General features: G+C 35.5%; 2 protein-coding genes and 1 long non-coding RNA gene across 4 annotated transcripts; all 3 read left to right on the top strand.

Moving 5' to 3' along the window:
* The first annotated feature begins 3,227 nt into the window (after nucleotides 1–3,227).
* On the top strand, nucleotides 3,228–5,995 carry LOC132622973 (uncharacterized). The gene is made up of 2 exons (XR_009576057.1): nucleotides 3,228–4,729; nucleotides 5,647–5,995. It is a non-coding gene; the product is annotated as an uncharacterized LOC132622973 (long non-coding RNA).
* A 973-nt stretch (nucleotides 5,996–6,968) lies between these two features.
* On the top strand, nucleotides 6,969–7,978 carry LOC132624052 (short-chain dehydrogenase virD-like). The gene has a single exon (XM_060338873.1). The coding sequence runs from the start codon at nucleotides 7,038–7,040 to the stop codon at nucleotides 7,884–7,886; it is 849 nt and encodes a 282-aa protein (XP_060194856.1). The 5' UTR covers nucleotides 6,969–7,037; the 3' UTR covers nucleotides 7,887–7,978.
* Nucleotides 7,979–9,636: 1,658 nt separating this feature from the next.
* On the top strand, nucleotides 9,637–13,724 carry LOC132623736 (AP2-like ethylene-responsive transcription factor ANT). Of its 2 annotated transcripts, none has more exons than XM_060338538.1 (9): nucleotides 9,637–10,697; nucleotides 10,779–11,421; nucleotides 11,525–11,607; nucleotides 11,746–11,754; nucleotides 11,862–11,950; nucleotides 12,033–12,106; nucleotides 12,207–12,257; nucleotides 12,350–12,429; nucleotides 12,930–13,724. In XM_060338538.1, the coding sequence occupies exons 1-9, from the start codon at nucleotides 10,376–10,378 to the stop codon at nucleotides 13,505–13,507; spliced, it is 1,929 nt and encodes a 642-aa protein (XP_060194521.1). In that variant the 5' UTR covers nucleotides 9,637–10,375; the 3' UTR covers nucleotides 13,508–13,724. The 2 variants fall into 2 exon arrangements, with proteins under 2 accessions (XP_060194521.1, XP_060194522.1); XM_060338539.1 differs by having other exon boundaries at nucleotides 9,649–10,697; nucleotides 12,353–12,429.
* The last annotated feature ends 8,503 nt before the right edge of the window (nucleotides 13,725–22,227 follow it).

The following is a 22,227-nucleotide window of genomic DNA, read 5'->3' as shown; positions in this document are numbered from 1 at the left end:
TGAGGCCAGAGGAGTTGGTTACAGAGGGGGTGGGGCCAGAGGGGCTGGTGGTCTAGTAGATGAGCCTGACGAGCATGTTCCAGCTCCAGCCCAACTGCTTTCGTCGACTTTTTACCGACCGTCGACTTCAGGGCGACCGTCGACACCTCTATATATGCCGAATTTATTTTCACATCACATGTTCTGGCCATCGTCTGCACAACCCCTAGTTCGTTATCCACAGGGTGAGTGGCCCATTCGTGATCTACAAGGTGGCACGGAGCTGGACTTGAAGTCCTTATTCGAGGACTTCGACATGTTTCCAAGCCAAGATGTAAGTGTTTAAAATAATTATTTTAACAAATTAAAATATTTATACTAATTATTATATAATTTCCCATTTATTAGGTTTCAGCTTCAGCTCCGGCACCATCTACATCTCCGAGCCAAGATGTAAGTATTTAAAATAATTATTTTAACAAATTAAAATATTTATACTAATTATTATATAATTTTCATTACTTAGGTTCCAGCTCCAACTCCAGCACCATCTATATCTCCGGTTCCGGAGCTCGCTCAGGAGACCGCTGAGCAGCCAGCTCAGGAGCCCTTTAAGGAGCCCTCTCACCACCCATCTCAGGAGCCCATCGACACACATGTTTAATTTTTTACAATAAAATAATGTATCAATTAATTGTTTATATGTTATTTCATGTTTAGTTTAGATTTAGTTTAGAATAAACTTAAACTAAATTGTTTATATGTTATTTCAGGTTCATTCTTCTGCGCCTGTGGACCCGTCTCCTGCTGAGATTGAGTCATCTCCTGAAGCTGATGATATTTCAGCCAATGTCGTCTCCCATAGGAAGCATATTTTCAACAAGGCCTCAAGGAAGGGAAGACAGGATGATCATGCCATAGAACGTGTAAGGATTAAGAAGAAGAAGGGGGATAGAGATGATGGTGAGGGTGGTGGGGTTCACCTTAGTCCTAGGGTTATTCTAAAGGCTCCCACATGTGGAACCTAGGGGGATGAAGATTGTGTATTTGTAAATAAAATGTACATTTTATGTTAATAGTTTTTTTGTTATTATTTTCTTAATGATAATTAGTTATCTTAGTTTTTATTATCGTTTAATAATAATTCGTGTGATGTCCTAAATTAATCAAAATCCTATAAAATAAAATACTTAAACCTAAAGATAACAAGTTGTCACGCCCCGAACCATGGCCTGGGCGAAACATGGCACTCGGTGCCATACTGCATGTGACCGAGCGAACCACATGGCTTGCTGAATCATCATGAGGCATACATGAGCGGAAATATAGCATGAACGTGATGAGATTTTATGAAACATGAGATGTCATAATAATTTAATGAAATACTTGTTTAAATCATAAATGCAGAAATAACATGAGTTGAGCCAAAGATGGCTAAACACCTTGCATGTCTAACATAACTAAACTGACTAGTCTATGAAACTTCTAATCGTGAATCTTGACTGGAAAACGTACTTGCTGGGACAAGGCCCCCCAGCATACCTTTAAATGTATGACTAGTAAAATAAAGATAACTGACAAAACCCCGAATGAGATGGGGCTCACCAATGAGCTGATACAAGCAAATCCTACTGAGCAGATGCTGCGTCCTGTAAATACTTACCTGCATCGTGAAATGCAGGCCCCCGGGCAATAAAAGAGGACGTCAGCACATTGAATGTACTGGCATGTAAAGCAACTGAAAGAAATAACATGGGACATGGAATAACATGATAAGAATTGAAACTGAAAATCTGGACATGAACATGAGCATGAGCATCAGTATATATATATATATATATATATATATATATATATAACATAAGTAAAACATGATAAGTAAGGAGAGCATTTCATAAATCGACACATGATATCACCACGTGGATACGTAGAGTCTGGTACCTCGCCGGACCAGCAGAGCCCCTATACCTTGCCAGAGTATAAGGTGGTAACGTGCCTGATGGATCTATTCGGTGTAAAATTAAGGTATCGTCCTAACTGGGCGGAGCGATCCTTGTCCTACGGTGGCTACGTAGTTTCAGGCTATCTGAACCTTCTCGGTAATTCGTGCAACTCCCAAAAATATGAACATGATATAATTGGCTAAGAAGCCCATGATTTTCGTGAATTAACTTGAACTTGACTTGTAATCATGATTTCACGAAATAACTTGTAAACATGGTTTCATGAAATAACTTGTATTTAGCATGTATGTATCTTGTATCATAGCATGAAAATAATTATATAATATAGTTGCATGAAAATTTGTAGACATGTAGGATATTCATGAAATAATCACTCTTAGTTAAAAACATGCATGCAAGAACCCATGGAATATAAGATATGAGTTTTCGTGGATTACAGACTGATTCTCAATAATCATATGGAGTTATTAAGAACACAATGATAGAATAATAGCAATTCATACATAATATAATCATGGACATGGACCTAGGGTTGTCATGAGTATGGTATAGAAAACCCTAGTTTTCGTAGAGAATCATAATTTATGGATTATGAGACATGGGGAAGAACAATGATGTTCCCACACGTAGATAGTAACTCTACATACCTTAGTCGCTCCAAAACTTGAATTAAAAACTTGAGCTTTGAAGAAGATTTCCAAAATCTTGAATTCTTGAACCTTGAGATGGGTTTTCTTGAAAACCCTAGTTTTGGAATGATAACCTCTTGTTTAGATTACAAGGATAGGTATTAGGATTAAGTTGGAATAATTAGAGTAGACTTACCTTGGTGTTATTGATGATGGAAGAGGGTAGGAGGTCGTTCTAGGGCTTGAAGGAATGAAAAATAATGATTTGAACTGATATGGACGAATATATACTGTTCTAGAAAAATTTAATTTTCGGCCCAGTTAAATACTGGCCGTATTTTGAAATACGGACTGCACTGCGTCTCTTCAGTAAAATGGCCATAACTCTTTGCACAGATGTCCGTTTGACCCCCATAATATACCGTTGGAAAGTTATTTCAAAGCTCTACAACTTTCATGAAGGAAGGTTTCCCAAATTCCAAATATGTTTTGAAATACGGACTGTATTTTGAAATACGGTCCGTATTTAACCATTTGACATCCAATTGCCAAATTCCAGAATGCTCAGAAATCCTTGGTTTGAGTTTACGACTTGAATTACGGACCGTAAATTGAAATACGGTCACTGTTCATGGGCGTAAACTCCCATCCTACAACTGTTATACCCCGTATATTTATACGTCAAATTATTCGCAAGCAAGTCGAATCAAGTTAAAGGCGGAATTATTTTCGAACACGAAATAGAAATCTTTAATTTTTTTTAATTTTAATTAAAACATAAATTGTTTATAAATTTTATTGGTATAAAGATATTATTGGAGATTAGGGGTAAATTAACTATGATTAGATTATTAAGTGGGATTAAAATTTAATCACTTCATTAATTAATTAAGCCTAAGGGGCCATGTGGGCCCCACCCGAATAAAAAAAAAAAAGAAAAAAAAAGGGGGAATCAAATCTGAAAATTAAAGAAACAAGGTGCAAAAGTGAGTCCTCAAAAGAGGGAATACGTGTAGCAATATGGGGAATAATATATAAAATAAGGCATAGTGCAAATGACACTTTCCAACTCCACTTGTTGAAAAATCAGCTTTCAAGAACTAAACAAACCAAGAAAAAGAAGAGTTGAAAGAGAAGGAGGTCACGGCTAGAGTGGAGAAAAAAAACAAAAATCAGTTTTGTGATTTAATAAAATTCTAAGGAGAAGACAAGGAGAGGGAGGTGGAGAAGCAAGAATAAGTATAAGAATTTAAGACACAAATTGGAGCCAAGTATTCAAGGTAAGAATTGGTTATTTCTTTTACATTTATAATGAGTTTGGATACATTATGAACATGTATAGATGATGAATTGAATGTATATAATTTTTTTTGCATGTCGGTATTGGATTGTTGTTGTTGAAGTTGAAGTGAGCCGTGAGTGATAGGTTTAGATGGAATCATGCTTAATCTTCTTGTACATGTATTGAGAGTAAATTGAATGTGTTGTGGTGTGGATAAATGGATAAAAAAAAAATCATGAAGTTGTCGTAGTTGTGTTGAAGCCGTGTAGGGGGCTGTTTTGAGGCTAGTTGTGCGTTTGACGTAAATTGTATATTTTATGAAAATCATATCGTTATATTGTGGATTGTGATACAAAACATGACTTAAAAATAAGGAAAGCAACGAGAGGGCTGCTCACAGTTTAGGGGACTGGTTTCGGCCAGCTTTGGGAAATTTTTTGGATTGTTGGAAAAAAATTATGTGAATGGTTTAGAAGTCCTCTAATGTTGTTAGTATGGATTTGGGTTAATAATCGAATGTACGAACGATATTGTGGCTTGAAAGTAAGCCGTTGAAACGAATATTTGGAAAGTTGTTGAAAGATGTAAAAGAGAGCTATTAATGTTGTTTTGCCTTTCGAATTGATTATTGATGTTGCTAGGTTGGTTATTGTGGTTGTTGTTGTTGATTTTGAGCGAGATAAATTCTCGGGATGGCCTATTTATAGGGGAAGTGCTGCCGAATTTTCTGTAGAATTTAATGATTAGTTGGAAAGAATGGCTCAAGTGCCCTTAACTAATGTTTGGTATTCGTTGGCGTATTTGTAGACCTTGGGGAGCCCGAGGCGTAGATTGGAAATTTACTTTAGATTGGCTATTTTGGAAGTGCGTAAGAGGTATGTAAAGCAACCTTCCTTCTTTTGGCATGCCTTAGTTTCACATAGGCTAGATTAGAGCTTTAAGGAAATTCCAAATTCGAGATCCGAGCATGTTATGATCCATATATATATTCTTTGACACTCTTATGTATGTTTTTATGAAATATGAACCATGATGTATTTGAAGTAATCGCTTTCCGAAATTCGCATAGAAAATGTTCACTTTAAGAAATTTTGTAATCTCTGAATGCCATATTTTTCGTATAGAGGCTCGGATCGCTCCAATAATTTTTATAGGAGTTTGCTTGATGTATAATGGGTATGTTTTTCATAGGCGGGCTCAGTTCGGGTCTATACTCGTCCGTGGGTCCCGCGACGCCGTTTATGTAAATTCGACAACTTTGAATCAAAAAGTGATAATTATTATTCCGATTTCGAATATGACTATTTTACTTATCCTTCGGATTTATAATAATGATTTTATGCATATGATTCCTCACTACTCCGCTCGTGCCTACTATGATATCGTTCGCCGGTTCCCGGGCCGGTTCTGTTGTCGTGCGCTTTTTGATACATTCTGGTGTTATGCTGTGTTTATGGTTCACCGTGCTCCTCGCTCGAGGTCCGGGTTCCACTTATGTTTGGCGTTATGCTGTGTTTGGCGTTATGCTGTGTTGTGATGTGTGACGGGGATTCGGAGATTTGAAACTTTCTGGTGTTATGTTGTGTTGTGGCGCCATCGACAGGCGGGCGACCACATTTTCCAGTGCCCTATGCATAATTTATACTTTGGAAATAAACATTTTGATATGTATTATTTTCTATATATCTGATTCGATTATTATTCAGATTTATTTTTGTACCTTCTGTTTTGCATACTCAGTACATATTTCGTACTGACCCCCTTCTCCGGGGGCTGCGTTTCATGCCCGCAGGTACAGACGCACAGCCTGGTGATCCACCTGTTTAGGACACCCTTTCTGCTATTCGGAGTGCTCCTCTCTTTCCGGAGCTTATACTTTTGGTATATATATTTTTATTAGTGCATTTGTATATATTCGTTCATGGGTACGGCGGGGGCCCTGTCCCGTCATATGATTCTGTCGGTCTGTTTAGAGGTCTGTGGACATGTTTGTGGGTTAGGGTCTTTCTGTATGGATGTATGTACATGTCGTTTGGGCGATCCCATACGCCGAGGCGGCCGGTCCGCATATGTTGTTTGGGCGATCCTATACGCCGAGGCGGCCGGTCCGCATATGTTTATATATTGCTTGGTTAGCCCTGTGTGGCTTTTGTTGGTATTTTCTGGGTGCAGGGTATATTGGATAGTCCGTAAAATAAAGGAAACTCTGCCGAAATTTTTCTGGGAATTACCTAAATTTGAAATAAAGCCTTGTCGGCTTCCGCCATATACTAGAATGAGTTGATAGAATTTGAGATAATATTTGATAGATGGGTTCGGGTGCCCAGATCGGGCACTAGTCACGGCCTACGGGGTTGAGTCGTGACAACAACGGAACAGGAAAATTCCAATTTCCACATTCTTTATCTGATTTCTAAGTCTAGGATCATGTTCGAAGCTTTCGTTAGAGGTAGGGGGTGTTACACAAGTCAAACAAACAAACTTACTTCGGGGCACTTTACAACTCCTAAAACGATGATCCAAACATATAGGTATACTTGATGTGTTAAGCCTACATTATTGTTTGCAGAAAAAGATATCAAGTTCTATATAAAATATTGATATTCCGGCGTTTTGAAACATGACTAATCTTTGGTCAAAGTACGGAAAAAACGTGAATTTCAAATCTTTTGGCCAATGAACAAAGGTTTGTGCACTAAATTAGTGCGCACAAATTACTTATGTAACTTTTTTTTTTTAATGAGTTATTTTGATCTTAAATGTCACTTTTTGAGTCATTTAACTTGCGGAGTCCATTTACTCCTGGTTTTGCTTCGTCTTGCTATGGAAATGCACGTTCTTCACATTGTCAATCAACATCAATAATTTTGTACTAACCTTTTATTGTTATTATTGCCTGGAAACTCAATTGGCAATGTAACCAAAAATTAGGCGCATAGTTTTGCCCTCGACGTATACGCCCACTAAATTGATGTCTTCCACGATTTTGAAATAGCTCTAATTTAATTGGCCGGTCACTCTAAGTATGTAGATGCATATGCCTCAGCATATTCTATAATTTTATTTCTTTCCTGGATTTTTCAAAGTACTAAGAAAGGTACTGGCGGAGAAAACAGAGATATATTCATATTCAACCAGCCTTATAAAATTTACTGGATCAACAAATTAGACGAACGATAAAATATGGGTGACCAAAAGGTTGTTCTAGTCACTGGTTGCGCCAAGGGTGGCATTGGTTACGGATATTGCAAAGCATTTGCTGAGCAAAATTGTCGAGTTTTTGCATCTGACATAGCCCAACGAATGCCCGATATGTTAGACCTACAAGCAGATAAAATTGAGACACTTGTGCTCGACGTTGCATCAGACGAAAGCGTAGAATCAGCCGTGAATTCAATAATATCCAAATGTGGGCACATAGATTTTTTGATCAACAATGCTGGAATTGGTAGCACAGGCCCTTTAGCTGAGCTACCTTTAGATGCAATCCAAAAAGCTTTTGAAATTAACGCGTTGGGGCAACTAAGGATGGTTCAACATGTAGTCCCTTACATGGCATCGCGTTACAGTGGAAGTATAGTGAACGTCGGGAGTGTTGTGGGGAAAGTGCCAACTCCGTGGGCAGGGTCATATTGTGCAAGTAAAGCTGCAGTTTTTTCTATGTCGCACATTTTGAGGGTTGAGTTAAGCCCGTTTAATATAGATGTAATTATCGTGGTCCCGGGTGCTATAAGATCAAGTTTTGGGAACAATAGTGTGGAAAGATTGCAAAACTATGAGTGGAAACTTTACAAGGATTTTAAAGAAGCTATAACTGAGCGTGCAAAGGCTTCTCAAGGGGGTAAAGCGACTGAAGCATCAGTATTTGCTAGGCATGTAGCAACGAAGGTGTTGAGTCCAAAACCACCAAAGGTGATTGAATTTGGGCATATGACTGGACTTTTTTCTTTGCTTTCTTGGTCCCCTCTTTGGGCAAGAGATCTGTTCTTATCGACTAGATTCAAGTTGAACCGCAAGACCCTTAAAGTGTAATAACAACTGATACTTTTAGTTGTTTTTACTCTTGATGATTAATGTTGCTTCCACATGTTTTAATGTATTGAAGTGATATCCAACAACATATTCTTCTGCCTTGAATAATAGATTAAGAGAAAAAGAAAGATCCGTCCAAAATCTAGTTGTTTGTTGTGATAGGGGAATTCTGCATGTCTGATGTTGCCTTCTCCAACTTGGTCCAACCCTTGTTAGTCTAATTTAAATAGATCTGACGTTGATTGGGATAGGGGAATTCCAAGCGATACTGCTAATTAAAAAATCCACGATAAAATTTGCATAGAAGTTGTTGGTCTTGAGTGTTGGACGTTAAGCATTTAGTCATACTTAAGACATGTAGTCGAAAACTTTGAGCATAAACAACGCGAAATAGCACCTCCCACATGTTTCAAGGAGTTTTAATGGACTCGCCCTGTCATAAGCACCGAGACGAGTCCTAAGAAAGCCTCTTTAACTCATATTACAAGCTTTTATAGTATTATTCTTAAGCCCTTCCCTTGTACGACTAAGTTAGCCAATAATTAGTCATTTGTAATATCAGAACAGCCACAAGTAGTATAACACACTGTTGTCTCAACGGTGGAGGGCATAAATGGTCTTAGAGTATATAAAGGATGGGAAACACTTTATATACAGGTAAACCACATAACCCAAAAGGTTAATTTGACAGGGCCAATTCAAAGCAGACAGAGCAAAAAATAGAGACTGCTATCCACATTCCATTACCCAAATCTCTTTCAACAGCCAAATGGAGATGAAAATGAAAGAAAGCAATATTTCCTGGGGTAGCAAAGAAAGACTGTACCTTTTTTTTTAATTGTTAGGCCATGCACTTTAGACAAATTGTTATTGGCCCGTTGTGTATCGGTGGAGTTACTCATCATTACCTCAATCAAAAAGGGGGTCACCTCTCCCACATTCCCTTCTCTCTCCTTACCAGTCTATAGGCAAAATCATTCTCACTGGAAAATTTGTCTCCGTGGAATATACATTTCATGCAAAATTGCATGCAATATTTAGGAACAGTCAAGCCAGCGCAAAAAATTGGAGCTTTTCCCTTGTACGATGAAAAGTTTACCTCTATATTATTTGCTTATAAGGAACATAAGACACCAACGGAATTCTCAAGAAGAAAATTGATGCTTAAGAAAAATGATTTGAGTGGTAGGACTTATTATATTTTTTCCATCGGTGTCTAATATCTGCATTGCGATCCCATTAAATTGAATTCGTGCTGAGAAATTCCACGTTGGATAAAACGCTCCCTAACAAAGCTGATTCCGTACATAGGGGGCTCAAACCCGAGACTTGCAACTTCGCTTTATGCCATAAATAAACTCATACGAGATTTACGGAATAGTCACAATTTGCAATGGACTAATGCCTGGTAGAATACTTAATAAAAGCACCAAAAGAAGATCTTTTTTAAGCCCGTGCTATGTGCAGTTTCAATATGTGAACCCATCAAACTGCTTGCAAAGAAAAAGAATAAAAGTACAATAATATAAATGCTGTCTGTGAAGTCACCAGACGGACAGTATGTATTTCTGCGTATGTTGAAAATCTAAAGCTAAGCTTCCCTGATGCAGTTGGAAGACTGTAAAAGGCAATAGGCCACAGCTAATTGATTGTTATATCATGTCTTATTAATATCTTTGTAGTTTTATGGCTCTTCTCTCTCTCCACTGATCTTTTTTCCTCTGACACGTTTACTAAATTGACCATTAATGATTTCACTTGTTACTCACTAAATTCCAACAGATAGAAGATGGAATTTGATTTTCCTTAGTACAACAATTAAAGCAGTGTTGCTGGTACTTTGTGCACTGTTTACTTCATCAACTCCTCGCAATTTTTTCTTTCTTATAAGTTGCAATCTTGCAGAGATTAGTTCTGTTTAGCAAGAAGAGACGTTTGTTGGTTCTCATTTTTATGCAATAGCCATTATCAACAGCATTATTACGTAATTAGTACATGACATGTATAGTCGTATATTATAGAAAGCAAAAGGGAGAAAAGCAAAAGCAAGAGAAGGATGCAGAGTGGAGCGTAAGAAAAGCAAAAGAAGATGTCTTTCTCAAACACAGATCCCAATGGAATGCAGGATGGATTTCCGGCATTTCTTGCTGGAACTCATTCTTTTTGTTTACTAGTTTAAAGGGACTCACTTTGTTCTCCTTGCAAATCTTTTCAGTGGGAATATATCTATGTATATACTCACACACACACACATAGAGCCCATCCATTCAGTTGTATCTAAAACTTTGTTTTTAGATTTTGTTCTACTTAGTAGTCCACAGCTAGAAAACAAAAATAGAAAATGAGTTTCAAAATGGAGGGGGAACAAAAGAAAGGGTGGATGATTAGCTTATTTGCCTCCCAATGATTGACTTGCCTTGCTACAAGAGAAACTTGCTCTGAATCTCTTATAAAAGTGTCAGGATTTTTTCAATTTCATAGCAACAAAGATGAAGTCTTTGAGTAATGATGACAATAGTAACACTAACAGCAACAACAACCACTGGCTTGGTTTTTCACTTTCCCCTCACATGAACAACTTAGAGGGTCCTCCTACTGACCACCATCATAGTACTCAACCTGGCTCATCAAGTGATGTTCACAGTTCAGTCCCCATTAGATTTTCTCCAACTCATCTCAACTATCCAGCCATGTACTATGATACTGAAGGTGTCAACGCTGGCCTTTTCTGTTCTTTCTCTGCTATGCCTCTCAAGTCTGATGGTTCATTATGCATCATGAAAGGTTTCAACAGGTCACAACAACCACAAGGTTTGTCCTGTTTTTGCCTTCTTTAAATGGGGTCCTTTATTCTTGCTTATTTATGGAATCTTTTTTTTTTTTTTTTTGAAGGTATGGTAAGTTCAACACCTAAACTGGAGGACTTCTTTGGTGATGCGGCAATGGGGTCCCATCACTATGAAGGTTGTAACAGAGGAGGTATGGCTCAAAGCTTACACAACATTTACTATAACCAAGAAAATGAGACCACAAACAGCCAAGATTTCCTGAACCATATTCAAGAAAACTCTAGACAGCAGCAGCAACAACAACAACAACAACCGAACTACTCTGATTTCTCAGCATTTCGAGGCCATGAACTATATCACTCTACTGAGCAGGGGAAAACCGAGTGCAATCTTGTTGATGAAATGTCTGGCATGAATAACTGGGTGTCAAGAAACTATCAGAATCCAACTGGACATGCATTGGAGCAGAATATGATAGGCTGCATGGCTGATAATGGTGGAGAATCTGGCTCTATTGGTGCAGTGACATATGGAGATTTTAAGTCCCTTAGCTTATCAATGAGCCCTGGCTCTCAATCAAGTTGTGTCACTGGAACACAACAAATTTCGCCAACCGTCGCTGAGTGTATTGCTATTGAAACAAAGAAAAGAGGGCCTGAGAAGGTGGATCATCAAAAGCAAATTGTTCATAGAAAGTCTATTGATACATTTGGTCAAAGAACCTCACAGTATCGAGGTGTCACTAGGTAATTAGTACTCTTATTTTGTAATAACTGCATCTTTGATCTGATTAGAGTACTTAATAATCTTATACTATTGGTGTATATTTTGGCATGTAAACTAAATTAGGCATAGATGGACTGGTAGATACGAAGCTCATCTATGGGACAACAGTTGTAAGAAAGAAGGACAGAGCAGGAAAGGAAGGCAAGGTTCGTGTCAAACATATATATTTTCAATGGCGTTTCTCTTACAGCTTTTGATGAGTTGTTCTCTGTGCTGATACAAAAATGCTCCTATTTTTCTTCCTCTTCATGATTATTGCTGGGGATGCATGTCGGTTTTTGCAGTCTATCTAGGTAAATCTTGATTTATATTTCTGTATACAGTTGTATAAATGATTGAGCCATGAGTGTATATATCAGTATATCTATCTTCTTCTTAATCAAATGATCATAAAATGTAGGTGGCTATGACTTAGAAGAAAAAGCTGCAAGAGCATATGATTCAGCAGCACTGAAGTACTGGGGAACCTCCACGCATATTAATTTCCCGGTATTATATTTATCCTTCACCAACTGTAATTTGTTTGTTTATGCTGTCATTTGGTAAATTTCTTTTTGTAACTCTAATGCAGTTGGAAAATTATCAACAAGAGCTTGAAGATATGAAGAACATGACAAGACAAGAATATGTAGCTCACTTAAGAAGGTAGGTCTTTAGCTGCTTCAATGTATTGTCTTTAAGTCCATCATTATATTTTTTTCCCGTACTTAATCAGTATTCATTTGATTTGTCCAAATTTTTGCAGAAAGAGCAGTGGTTTTTCAAGAGGAGCTTCAATCTATAGAGGGGTGACAAGGTTTGATACTCTCTACAATTTAAGTATGCTTTTAGCATGGAGTTGAAATTTAGTTGTTAGTGAAAATCGTCCCCTTTTTTTTTTCGTTTTAGCAGACACCATCAGCACGGAAGATGGCAAGCTCGTATCGGCCGAGTGGCTGGGAACAAGGACCTCTACTTGGGGACATTTAGTGAGTATACTTGACCAATAACATGCCCTTTGATTAATTCTCATCCCAGATAGTATACTTTATTTTGTAATGTGTGCACATAAAATTCAAATTAACCTCTTAATAATTATAAAGGCAATTTTTTAAATCATTATCTGTTAGTAAAATGCCAAGTCTTAAAATTGCTAGTAAGGTTGATCACGAGCCAACAAGAATATGTGGAGAACTTTATGTCAGCAGGGCTGGATTTTACTCATAAGGCTGTTTCTTTTTTATGGGAATCTTTCACTTTTACTGCCTAATTTAAGTCTAAATAAGGTTCTATCTTTTTCTGCCCTTCTTTCTCTCCTTATCTTTGTCTTGTTCTACACTTCCTCTGTATGAGAACTGCTCCTGCATATACTTGGCTGACTTTTTAAGGACTTCTAATGGTACTAGTTGTTATTTAGGTGACATGATTGCTTAAACAATCTTTTATATTGATAGTGTATAAAAGTTAAATTCCTGGATCAATACTGCAGGCACCCAAGAAGAAGCTGCAGAGGCCTATGACATTGCTGCAATTAAATTTCGCGGTGTAAATGCTGTGACAAACTTTGACATATCAAAATACGACGTGGAGCGTATAATGGCTAGTAACACCCTTCTTGCTGGGGATTTAGCTAGGAGAAAAAAAGACACAGAACCAAGCAAACAAATCTGTAATCAAGATCTTATTGCAAATGCAAGCCATCATGGCGAAATTAACATCCAGAACAAAGAGCTTAATGGAAATGCAGTAGACTGGACAATGTCACTTTATCAGTCTTCCTCTGCTGGAGTTGAAACCAACACAATGAGCTCTACAACACTACAAGATCAGGTGGATGAATCTGCGCGAATTAATACTCATGTGTCAAATGCTTCTTGTCTAGTAACTAGCATTGGCAGCTCTCGTGAAGGCAGCCCTGCCAAAAATAATGGCCATTCGATGCATTTTGCGATGCCTCAATCAGCACCAAAGCTAATCTCTAGTCCATCAACTAATATTACCTCTTGGATCTCATCAGCCCAGTTGAGGCCTAATGTCCCAGTTTTTGCTGCATGGACAGATTCTTAATGCTAACATTATGCAAAATTCCTGGTAGTAAACATCTTTTAATGTATTTTGGACAGGTAGTAAGAAGAAGGGAATCTAATTTAATGTATCTTTTTTGTTTGTTTGTTTTGTTTTGTTCTGAAAAAGCGCAATTTGCCAACTTCTACCTATGAATGGATGAATCAATGGAGATGGAAATGCTTTAGGGAAATTAATGATGAGTTAAAATTGTACGAAATGGTTGACTATTTTAGAAAGATCCAATTGATAATTAGTGTTATTCTATTTGCGGCCCTATGAAGTACAACAACAGCTCAATATGTTGCCAATAATGCAAAAGATGATCTTTAATTAGCTTTAACTTTTGAGGCCTTGACCACAACAGGAATATTGCTGTCTTTTCTCCAATGTAGTTGCAATTTTTTCCTCTTAAAACATGATTACAAGATTTCTTTCTTTCATCAACTTTCTCTAGAGGTGATAAACGTGCCAGCCTATTTTTCAAAAAGTTAGGTCAAGGAGCAAAATAGATTGCTTGCCCATCGAGACGTTTGCTGGCTTATTCATTTACTTTAGGATCTAAATAATTTGCTGGATCTTATTCATATTTTTCTCACTCAGTTACTTCTTCCTCTCGTCCCTAATCTTACTATATTGCTAATGAGTTTCTGAGAGATCCTTGTTTGTAATCGTAACTAATACTATTAACTAATTGAATTGATTTGTTATGTGCAAGAAGCCACAAGACAAACTGCAATATTTGCTATTGTCCTTCTTATGTTTAACGGTGAATCGTTTCAGCACTCAAGGATATGTCATGTGGTTAATAAATTGAATTACATGTGCAATTAGTTGAGGTGCACGCAAGCTGATTCAGACACTATAATTATCAAAAAAAAAAAATGAATCAATTCATTTAAAATTATAATCCAGTCTTCGACTTGCATGATCATGAGTACATTGAAACTCTGTATGTTTGAAATTTCGTATATAAAAAATTAAACTATTTGAAAGAAACTTATGTATTTATTTATTCTAGGTCTGGAAAACTTTCAACCGTACTAGCTCTGTTAGTCAAGCTGAAGAGCAGTGCGTGCTCGATCCGCCTCCTTATTTTCTGTTCATCATTTATTTTATTTTATTATTATTTCAACTTGGACAAATTAATATGCTCGTAAACAGAAAATCAAGGTAGCTAAAAGTCAAATTTAATCTTTTCAGAGTTTCTTATCTTAAATAAAGCGTAACCAAAAAGTAAAGGATTTGGAATAAAACGTTCCGTCCAGTTAGCAGGGGAATATTTAACACGATGAAAAAGGGTTTCGACACTAATAAAAGAAGACATCCACTTAACAGCTGGGGTTAAAGTAAAAGATACGAGAAAAGGAAGGATTTTTATAGTCAAAGGGAAGATTTGATTGTGGAATAAGTGAGACGACATTGAATTTGCATTGATATGTCAAAAATGACCCAATTTTTCTAATATCATGAATTTGCAGATTGTATATGCTAAGCTGATTAGTTGATGCACCGTTTTACTTTTTCTCCGCGCTGTATTTTCTCTATTTAAGGATGTAATGTCACTAATCCGAGAATCTCTGTCAATTTACCCTTCACTAAGAATTTAACAATTTTAAGAGTTCCAAAAATAAAACCTGTTTGCTTTTCAGTATTTGGATTATTGTTGTTATCGATCTTACCCGGGTAATTTTAGGGATGATCTTTTGATTTTTAAATTATAAAAATCAGAGTCGCTAAAGTATTTTCTATAAAAAGAAAGCCACTCAATTTTGCTTAAGTATCATAGAAAGTTGCTAAACAGTTTTTTGTTACTAAAAAGTCACTCAATTTTGCCTATCACATAAAATGTCCCCTGTATTTTCTCTTAGTTACTTTATGTGATACTCGGGCAAAATTGAGTGACTTTTCGTAACAAAAAATAATTTAGCTACTTTGGTATGATAAAATGAAAGTTGAATGAACAAATTAAACCCTACAAATGATAATGGGACAAATTGTTCCTTATTACTCTATTAGCAGGATTTTAAATGGTTATAATCGATGCTTAGCAAAGTCATATCCGTCTCTTTTAGTGGACTTAACAGATATTACTTCTATCTTTTAGCAGATTAATTGCAAGCAGCAATTGTACTGTACTCTCGATTCTTAAATATCAACGGAAACTTTGGTCTTAACTTTTAAGCAGCCAGACCAGAAGGATTCCCCGTGGTTGAATGGTGAAATGAACAGGCTCAGGTTAATCAATTTGTCTTTAATTTGCTGTTAATAATACTGTTAATAACGTAGTCCTTTCATGGCACTATAACATTAAGCCCGTGTGCATTAGTCATGATTACCCAAACATTATTATTATGTCATGTCGGCATGTATACAGAATATATTCATCCCTCGGGTCAAGTAATCATCATTTTCAATCTCATGTTGATCTCTCAAACACTGTTTCTCCATTATTAGGCTCAATAGTGTAAGTTATAGCATTTAATTAGTCTTTTCGAAATTAACTCAGCAAGGGGCTTCTCTTTCCTTTAGTAAATATTTGGATTGTTGTATCATTTTATTATATTATCCTTCACAACGGAGACCATAAGTTCCATAACCATAGAACTTACTAATTAGTAGAGGCCAGGACTTAAATGGTTTTCCAAGTGTGTAAGACGAAAGGAAATAGTATTTACCAAGTACAAATGCATGAAGATTTTATGTTCATGTGACGATTGATCCACCAAGTACAGATATCGCCACATCGAAGAAAACGTATGTATCAAGAAGTTCGCCAATTTCTAATTCTCAGAGAAATGGTCAAGTACAGGTTATAATAGTCTGACCGGTGTTTGCTGGATATTGAAAATGAAAAAATATATAGAAAGATGAAGAGGTAGGACGATCAAGGATAATTTGGTCAAAACACTTGTCATTGAAAATTTTCATTAGTTAAAAGTAGAATCTTAGTGTAGCTTATTATTAGATATTTCTGTACTTTCCCTATTTTGCCCCTGCCCATAAAAATTGAACTACAACAGATTATGTCTTCTTTTTTTTCCGATTAAAACAACAGATTATGTCATGTCAAGTGACAGGTAATAATTATGCTTTTGTCCACGTGTCACTTTTAAAACTCCTTTTACTTTTCACTACTGTTATCATGCTCATATAATTTCACTTCTTGATTTCATCTAGATTGTGGCACATATATGATAAAAAAAAATATTCAATCTTACAGTAATCTTCATGATTTTGACTTCTCCTTGATAATCAATATATAGTTGGATATTTTATAAATTAGGAAAAAGACTCAAATATGCCATCCAACCATCAGAAATGACTCATTTATGTCACTCGTCAATAGTTTGACTCATTTATGCCATCAAACTATAGGATATGACTCATTTATGCCATCGAACTATAGGAAATAACTCATTTATGTCGTTTGACTCATTTATGTCATCGTATGTTACCAAAATGACTCATCCATGTCATATTTCAGTAAAGCTGGTTTTACAATACCATATATGACACGTGGCCTTCAACTAGATTATGGTTGTGGGTAGATAAGGTGTATGGGTCGGATTTTTTATTAATTTGGTATTTAAAATTAGGTTGATTTAATTAAACGACGTAGACCTCTAATTGGAGGTCACGTGTCATACATGGTATTATAAAAATTGGCGTTAATAAAAAAATGGCATGGATGGGTAATTTTGATAACGGGCGATGGCATAAATAAGCCTTTTCCTATAGTTCGATGGCATAAATGAGTCATTTCCTATAGTTCGGTGGTATAAATGAGTCAAACTATTGACGAGTGGTATAAATGAGTCATTTCTGATAGTTGGATGACATATTTGAGCCTTTTCCGTATAAAATATATGGTGGCTTAACTTTTTAAAAATCCAAATAAAGCTTTACCCCTTAAGTAATAATTTCACTAATTTTATGAACTAAATAAAACGTTCATATGGGCCTCTTTTGCAAAATATTTTGATTATATAATTAAGAAGAAAGTAATCTAACTTATGAATACACACAATATTAGAACAAAGGGAAAGAAGTCAAATTTACCCTCTAAGTATGATTTGTAGATTAAAAATGCCCTCCGTTAGACTTAGGGATCAAATTTACCCCTTCCGTTAGCATACTTGTTAAAATTGCTCTTATTATGAATAAACGTGTGACTAGGACTCCCCATCCATCCATGTAAGCGCCGTGTGTACATAATTTTTTTTTCCTTTAAATCATGTTAGTGTTAGTGTAAAAACATAAATGGGTCATCCGTCCATATAGGCAATTGTAATCTATAAACCATAATCTAAGGAAAACGTCATTTACATTGATACAAATATGATTACTTAGTTATATGTATCTTTTAGCATGAATGGTAAATCTATTAAAAAAATATGATTTCTTATCTAGGAGTTTTTACAACTATAACAATAAACTACTCTTTTAGCCTTAGTTAATAAGTTAGGGTGCAAGATTCACTCAATTTTTGCTCCTTACTCCCTCCGTCTCAAATTATCTATGTCGATTCTCTTTTACACGCTCTTAAAAAATATTAATTTTGTGTGGTTTTAACTATTTTAACATTCATTAGTATTTGAACAATCATAACATCACCCCATTATTGAGGTGTTTGTATTTTTCAAGAATAATTACTACTAAGGGTAAAGTGAGAAAAATATTCAATTTTGTCTTGAACTTCTAAAATGATAAATAATTTGAGACAACTATTTTTAAAAATCACAACAAATAATTTAAGACGGATGAAGTAGTAGTTATTTCAATTTGGGAACAAGAAGCTGAACGAAAACTTTGGTGGACAAAAATAAATTTGAATTACCTAACTAAGGTAATGTATTTAACTTTGTTAAACTTGAGTTTTATGCACAATTAAAGGTAAAAATGGTTGACATGCATATGCTAAAATTATATTTTGAGTTTCTTTTGTAAATCATATCTCCCTACCTAAGGTAAGAGTAAGATCTGCGTACACTCTACCCTCCCCAGACCCCACATTGTGAGATTCATTGGGTATGTTGTTGTCGTTTTGTAAATCATATACTATTAAAATTATATTATATGATGATTGAATTTTTTTTCTTGAGTGTAAGTTTTTACCCCTAATTTGTTTGACTCAACACGAAATTTAGAAAGAATGGAAACTTTCAAAAGTTGTGATATTAAATTTGTCATAATATTTGTGAGGCTATAAAAGTTTTTTATTAAAGCTAAAATGAGAAGTTTTTTTTTTTCTTTTCAACTCTTTAAATCTAATTATTATCGAATACAAAAATATATCATTATTACTAAATTAGATTAATAAAATATAATATTAAACAAATTAAAACGAAAGGTATAAAAATAATAATCCTTCTGTCCCAATTTATGTGATACACTTTTCCTTTTAGTCTGTTAAAAAAAGAATTATATATTTCTTTATTTGACAAAAACTTAACTTTAAACTTTACCTTTTACGCTTAACGAGATGATCTATAACCACACAAATATCTTTCGCTTATTTTAGACCACAAAATTCAAAAGTCTTCATTTATTTCTTAAACTTCATGCCCAGTCAAACTATATCACATAAACTGGGACGGAGGGAGTAGCCAATAAGCGAAAGACACGAATTGTTGGCCAGTGGCATCTAGTTGAAAAAAAGAAAGGAAGAAAGAAAGGGAAACACGTTGCATGGCCTCAAGATGAAGAACGGCCCAATACGGTAGCCCAAGTTCTGTTAAGCCTGTAAACTGGATACCCTTTGCAAGACATGATCTGTCGATGAGCAAATTACAATTTTTTTGCGCGGATTGTCCACCTTTTGGAGTGTTCTTTAATTTTCGTCCCTCAAATTGGTGGTCTTTAATTTTTGTCCTTCACCTAATACCCTGAGATCTGGGTTCAAACCCCAGCTCAGTAAAAAAAAAAGAAAAAAAAATCGCAAGGTAGAAGTTTGGGTTCGGTAGCAAGATTTTGCCTTCAAAACTCTGCCTTAAGACAGAATTTTGCCTTCAAAACTCTATCTTAAGGTAGAGTTTGAAACTCTGCCTCAAGTATGCAAAGCTCTGTCTTGCGATTTTTTTTTTTAAATTTTTGACTGAGCCGGGATTCAAATCCGAAACTAAAGGATTCTAACGAAGAGCAAAAATTAAAGACCGCCAATTTAATGCACAATAATTGCCCAGCTAATTATTGGTCGATTTGCACTTGGGCTAAGACTTAAGAGGGATCAAAATCTGTTTCTGGCTAAGTTTTAAATTGGCATCAATAATCGAGGGTAAGTGATGCACAAAAATTATAGGAATTTTTACTCATTGTAGCTTCTTTTAAGACCTAATTATTAATATTAACTACCCTTTTATTTAATTATATTTAGTAGCTAATTAAATTTTCTAAATTACAAATGGTAGCTATATCAAAAATACATACCCAAACACATATATCTTTCTTTTTTCCCAATCACTGCCCATTTTAGATTTTTCATTTCTCAAAACCCTAAAAAATCTCTCTCCCCTTCTCTCCACCACCATGGCCGCGCCGCCCCTCTTCTCTTCTCCCTCATGCTCACCCCTCTCTCTCTCCGCCGCCTCTCTCTCTCTTCTCCATCTCCCTCTCCCTATGTGCTCACCCTTCTCTCTCTCTCTTTTCACTCTATCCAGCGAGGCGATGGCACAGATCTGGCCGTGTGTATTGTTGGTGGTAGCGGCGGAGAAGATGACGTGGAGGTGGAGAGATTAGGGTTTTGTTGGTGGTGGAAAGGTTAGGGTTTTTTGGTGGTGGTGGTGTCTCAAATTTGGATTTTTGATGGTGGTGGTGTCTCAAATTTGGATTTTGGTGGTGGTGGAGAGATTAGGGTTTTTGGTGTTGGTAGTGTCTCAGATCTGGCCGTGTGTATTTGTTAAAAGCCAAAGCCAAATATAAATACATTAAAAAATCTACATCTCACAAATACAATGTTTTTGAATGTATTCGTCTTTGTATTTTTTTAGTGTATTTCTTAGTGTATTTTGTTAATTTTTGTCTTTGTATCTGAATGTATTTCTTGAAATCCATTCAAATACACGAAAATTTGAATATATTTGGCTTCATATGTAGTTGGAATGTACACAATGTATTTAAAATACATCAAAGAAATACATCAAAAAAATCCATTGAAATACATCCAAAAAAAAATCTGTAAAATACATGAAAAAAAATCACTGAAATACATTATAGCAAAAAAAAAATCACTGAAATACATCAAAGCAAAAAAAAAAAAATCACTAAAATACATTAAAAAATAATAATATTAATATCTAATTTAATAGCTCCACCGTTAAAGGCTAAAATCAAGGATCCTGATTTTTTTATCGTGTTCTCATGTATTTGTTGGCAACAAATACAAGCGAAAACATACACCATTACTAAAGATTCAAGTAAGGCAGTGTATAGTTTAGATTATTAATCAGAAGATATAGATTCACCATTACTAAAGATTCAATAAATCTTGTAGTAATTTGATTGCTATATACAATTCTCTCATTATCTCGTAGAACTACTTCGTTTAGGGGTAATGGGTAAGGTCACAATCACAATTTTCATCAGCCTTCTTCTTCCTTTTTTTTTTTTTTTTTTTTTTTTTTGTTGCTGAAAATTGGGACGTACATAAGCATTATATCATCTGTCTCGTACCCTACAATAGGAAGCGGCTTCTGTCCGAAGCTTCTCAATACTAGCTACCAATTAAATAATTTGAAAATAAATAAATTTAGCTTAAATAGCAAGGTAAAAATTTATTACAAGGTGAAATTAGTACGATCAAGATGCATGTTAGCAGAAAAATTGACAACCGAATGAAATAAAATTGCATCCTCAAACACTATAATTTTGATCATCTCATTTTCTAAGCTGTGACAACTTCAAGTTACTACTAATTAGGAGATAAACTGATCAATCATGTACACATTATTCTATAACGTAATATTGGTTTATTGGTTAAGAGATCACCTTTTTAAACGGAAATGTCACAATTTCAAAATCCTAATAGGAAAAAAAAAAAAACATTTTCATGTTAACTATGTGAAGGAAAACAAATCTATTAGCATGCACAACTGTTGCCAGCAAGACAATTAGTCACACAAGCTTGTTGGCCAACTCACCAGATCTTAGAGTATCAAAAAACAAATCAAGAAACGGCAAAGGATTGGTGGTACTAAAAGAAAAGGTGAAGACTTATAATAAGGATACCACAAGAAGTTATTTTAGCTTTCTCCTATTTTTTTCAGGCATTCTTGCCGAGTCCGGAGCCTAAAGGGTATAAAAATACACAGTATAAACCAAAAGGGGATAGCCAAAAATTTACAAACCAAAACGGGTATAACGTGGAGCAGTCCACGTTATACCCCAATTTTTTTTTACCATTGTCAGACGCACGGAAAAATTATAAAAATAAAATAAAATTAAAAGGTATAACGTGGACTGATCCATGTTATACAAAATTATTTGTATAACGTGGATCAGTCCACGTTATACCTTTCATTAATTTTTCCCCTAGCGATTTACAAAATAGGAGTCCGGAACCAAAATGCCCCCAAAAAATCATTTTGAACCAAAATACCCCAACAAAAAAAATGTTATAAAAATACCTTTAGGGCAGTAAAATACTGCGCTAAAGCAGTTCACGGAAACAGAGTCGTTAAGTGCTTTAGCGCAGTATTTTACTGCGCTAAAGTTTTTTTTTTTTT

This window comes from Lycium barbarum, chromosome 12 (genome assembly GCF_019175385.1).
Source record: "Lycium barbarum isolate Lr01 chromosome 12, ASM1917538v2, whole genome shotgun sequence".
In the NCBI taxonomy this organism is placed as follows: Eukaryota; Viridiplantae; Streptophyta; class Magnoliopsida; order Solanales; family Solanaceae; genus Lycium; species Lycium barbarum.
Note: the sequence above shows the minus strand (reverse complement) of the source record. Positions and strands in the feature narration are given on the sequence as shown.

Bases quoted from the DNA above. Each gene is read 5' to 3' on its own strand.
- LOC132624052 (XM_060338873.1), top strand. From the start codon at position 7,038: ATGGGTGACCAAAAGGTTGTTCTAGTCACTGGTTGCGCCAAGGGTGGC.
- LOC132623736 (XM_060338538.1), top strand. From the start codon at position 10,376: ATGAAGTCTTTGAGTAATGATGACAATAGTAACACTAACAGCAACAAC. The intron at 11,422-11,524 runs GTAATTAGTACT...AAACTAAATTAG, and splicing joins CAGTATCGAGGTGTCACTAG to GCATAGATGGACTGGTAGAT. The intron at 12,258-12,349 runs GTTTGATACTCT...TTTTCGTTTTAG, and splicing joins ATCTATAGAGGGGTGACAAG to CAGACACCATCAGCACGGAA.